This window comes from Corapipo altera, unplaced genomic scaffold, assembly GCF_003945725.1.
Source record: "Corapipo altera isolate COAL_440 unplaced genomic scaffold, ASM394572v1 200, whole genome shotgun sequence".
NCBI classification, from domain to species: Eukaryota; Metazoa; Chordata; class Aves; order Passeriformes; family Pipridae; genus Corapipo; species Corapipo altera.
The window spans coordinates 1,101,186-1,104,965 of record NW_020884992.1 but is presented as its reverse complement, the minus strand read 5'-3'; the positions used below and the strand labels follow the sequence as shown (position 1 = coordinate 1,104,965).

Here is a 3,780-nt window from a genome sequence, read left to right as displayed (position 1 = left end):
TTAAGGAGGAAAAGGGAGAAATTAGATCTGTTCTTTCCTCGGGGTTTTTTTTGGCGTATGGGTGGAGGGGGGGTTGGGGGTGGCGGTGACCCCTTCCCTGCGCTCCCAGTGAATTCCCTGCGCTCCCAGTGAATTCCCTGCTCTCCCAGTGAATTCCCTGCTCTCCCAGTGAATTCCCTGCGCTCCCAGTGAATTCCCTGCGCTCCCAGCGAATTCCCTGCGCTCCCGGCCCTTTCCCTGCGCTCCCGGCCCTTTCCCTGCGCCATGAGGATCCTGTTCGTCCCAAATCCCTTTGCCGGGAATAACCCGCCGCGGTGGGGGGGGGGGGGGGGGGGGGGGGGGGGGGGGGGGGCTGTGATTTTGGGAGGTTTGGGGTGGTCGATCGCCGCCCCCCTGGGTCTGATCGCGCGTTTTGGTTCCACCCTTAAACTCACCCCAAACCCAACACCGGCCCCTGGCGCGCACGGGGACAAAAATAAATCCGTCCCCCCCCCCCCCCCCCCAAACAGAGCGGGGCCCCCCCTGTGTGCGTCCCCCCCCCACAAAGCCGGAGCCGCGCACACACTCACTCGCACCCCCCCGGAACGCTCCCGCACCCCCCGGAGCTCACAGGGCTCCTCCGGGCAGCCCCTTCCCCACCCGGGCAGCCCCGGCTCGGAGCTCGGTGGGACGGAGGGACCCACTCCCCACCCCCGGGACCCCCCGGGACACCCCGGGACACCGCGGGACACCCCGGGACACCCCGGCCCTGCCGCCCCCCCGCCCCGGGGCCCCTCCCGCTCTCCTCTGTTGCACGTAAACCTTTCCTCCGGGCTGTCCGCTGTCCTTAGAGATCCTCCAAGCTATAGCCCCGGAATTTGAGGCTGGGGGGCACGGGGATGGCGTTGCCCCCCAGGTGCCAGCTCCACAGCGGGTGAGTTTTGGAGAGAGCCCAGGAGTTTTTGCCCCCGAGGGAGGAGGCAGGACACAGGTCCCCATCTTCCCCCACGACCAGGGAGGGAATACAGGGGAAGTTGCCCATGAGGCTGAAGGAATTCCGAGGCGGGGTTGGCCCGGCGCTGCCGAGGCGTTTGCAGGGAGTGTTTCCCTTTTTGGCATTCCTCCTCGGAGTCTTTTGTGGCCTCCCTTTGGAGGAGCTCTGTTGCCTTTCTGCCTCAGCGCCTCTGGCGAGGCGTCTGCGCTTGGCATTCCTTTCCGAGCCATTGCCTCTCAAAGCTCTGGATGACAAGGTGCTGGGGCTCTCTGCTCTTTTGGAGCCGGGGGATTTGAGCTCCGCGCCTTTCCAGGGCTCCGGCCTCCCTCCGTGCCGCAAACTTTTCCCGTCCAGGTTGAACCCTTTGGCGTAACACCACAGCTTGGATTGCCGGATCAGCCGGTCAAAGTGCTCCCGCCGGGGCTCCCCCTCCTCCCCGGGGGGCGCGGGGCCGGGGCTCCCCCCCAGCTCCGGGGGCTGCGGGGCCTCCTCCGGGGAAGGCGCCGGCCCGGTTAAGGCTCCGCTTTGCCGCTCGGCCCGTTCTAACGAGGCTCTATTGTTCGAGGCATCTTTGTGCAAATCCTTCCCTTTGGCGCAGGGCTCCGCGTCCCCAAAGCCTCCCTCCTTTTGTTGCGGGTCCCCCTCGGGGGTGCCGCTCGGGGAGGGAGGGGGGGAGGAGGAGGAGGAGGAGGAGGAGGAGGAAGAGGAGGAGGAAGGGGAGGCCTCCTGCTTCGCGTACAGCCCCGGCTGCGCCTGAGCCCCCGAGCCCAGGGCTGGAGCCGGGCTCAAACTTTCCAAAGTTGACGCTCGCAAAGTCCTGGCCCAGAGCTGCTGCGAGAGGAAGAGGAGGTCGGGGTCGGGGCGCAGGGCTTTGCCCACGCTCGGGGGGGGCTCGGCCGGGCGCTCCTCCCCGAGGGGCTCCCGGGGGGGGCTGCGGCGGGAAGCGCGGCAGAGCCGCCTGCCTGTACCGGGTGCTCTGCACCGAGTCCCCGCTGCACAGCGAGCTGCTCTCCGACTCCGAGGAGCTGCCTTCCTCGCTGCTGCACGAGCTGTCCCCTTCCTCCTCCTCCTCTTCCTCCTCCTCCTCCTCCTCCGACGAGTCGCTGGAGGTGGCGGGGCTGGACCCGGCGAAGTCCAGGCTGGAGTCCGAGTCGCTGGAGTAGCCGGCGGAGGTGCCCTGGCGCTTGGAGCCGGGAAAACCGGAGGAGCGGCCCTTCCTGGCGGCCGCGGGCCCCTTCTCCGGCGGGAAGAGCCCCTTGGCGCAGCAGGGCCCCCGCTTGCGCCGGCCCGCGGGGGCGAGCGCGGCCGGGAGCGCGGCGGGATGCGCGGCCGCGGGATGCAGGAGGGCCAGGTCGCGGGGGTACCCGGCCAGCACCCCGGAGAAGAGACCCCCCCGACCCGCCAGCCCGCGGCCCCCCCGGGCCGGGAAGGCCCTGTGGAAGGGCTGCGGGCCGGGGAAGGCGGGGGGCGGCCGGGGGCGGCCGGGGGCGGCGGGGCCGCAGCAGCCGCCGGCTCTGCAGGGCGGCAGCAGCGGGGGCCGGGGGCAGGGGAACAGCTCCCCCGGGGCCGGCAGCAGCAGCTGCTCCCTCCTCTTGCTCTTCCTCTTCCTCTTCCTCCGGCGGGGGCTGAGGCTCTTGCAGGAGGTGCAGAGAGCCTCCAGGTCCGCCTTGGAGATGAGCGAACATTTCACCGCGCGGGTGGGCACCGAGTTGATGGCCTTGAGGGTCCGGAGCTCTTTAAGATCGCAGCGCCGGCTCTTGATCTTTAAGGTTTCCATCTTCTTGCTGATGGTGGTCCTGGGGATATCCTTAAACAGGTCGCTGAGGACCTGGGCCAAAGCAAACATCTGGGTGCCATTGATCTGTAAGTATCCCAAGTTTATCCCTTCGATTTCTTGATAGCCGGCATGAAAATCCCCCGGCCTGGCTTCCCCATTGTAATCCATGGTGGCTGGAACAATTCCGAAGGTCCCTTCGCAGGTCAGGAACATTTTGCAAGGAGCGTTTACTTTGTCTCTTTCAAAGGGGGCATTGAAAATAAGGACATATTTGTTTCCACTCCCTGATCACACACATCCCTCCGGAGAGGGGGGAAAGGGGGAGGGGAGAGAAAAAAAAAAAAAAGGAAAAGAGGAGAAAAAAAAAAAAGCCAAAGCAGTCGATCTCCCTTTCAAACGCTCCAGTCAATGGTTTGCAACATCTTCCGAACACCCAGTTCCTCCGCCTGCACCGGGGCTTGACTCCTCGTCTTCCCCCTCTCCGGCAAAAAAAAAAAAAAAAAAAAAAAAAAAAAAAAAAAAGGAAAGAAAAATAAAGAAGTCAAACATCTCGCATCCTCCGGGCTCCCCCCGGCCGGCCCCCACCCGCGGCAGCGCACCCACCTTCCGCCTCCAAAATAATCTCTCTTTTTTGGGGGGGGGGAAAAGAGCAGAGAATCAACAAGCGCGGACCACCCCCCCCCCCCCCCCCCTCCGGGCTCGGCCGCGCGAAGCCACTGAGATGCTTAAACAAACAAAGCTCCCGGCGAGGGGGGGGGGCACGGAAAAATGGTGGCCGAGGTGGGGAAGGGGGGGGTCGGGGGGTTGTGGGGGGGGGGGGGGGCCCGGGGGGGGGGGGGGGGGAGCCGCGGGGCTCCGCGTGCGGCTCCCACCTTCCCCGGGCTCCGCACTCGCGGCCCCGCGCTCGGGATATTCCAGGGAGCAGGGAACACCCCGCGGCGCCCGCCCCCTGATTGGGCGCTCGGGGCCTCTGATGTCATTAAAACCCCAACATTTCACACGCACGGACACCCCAACCCCCCCCCCCCCC

At 66.3% G+C, this 3,780-nt stretch overlaps 1 protein-coding gene across 1 annotated transcript; it reads right to left on the bottom strand.

Annotated features, from left to right (window-relative positions):
* Window positions 1-751: 751 nt before the first annotated feature.
* On the bottom strand, window positions 752-3,062 carry EPOP (elongin BC and polycomb repressive complex 2 associated protein). Its single transcript, XM_027666442.1, is given in 2 exon segments — window positions 752-1,903; window positions 1,905-3,062. Coding segments are annotated over 2 exon segments (2,136 nt in total). The 5' UTR covers window positions 2,964-3,062; the 3' UTR covers window positions 752-826.
* Between the last annotated feature and the right edge of the window lie 718 nt (window positions 3,063-3,780).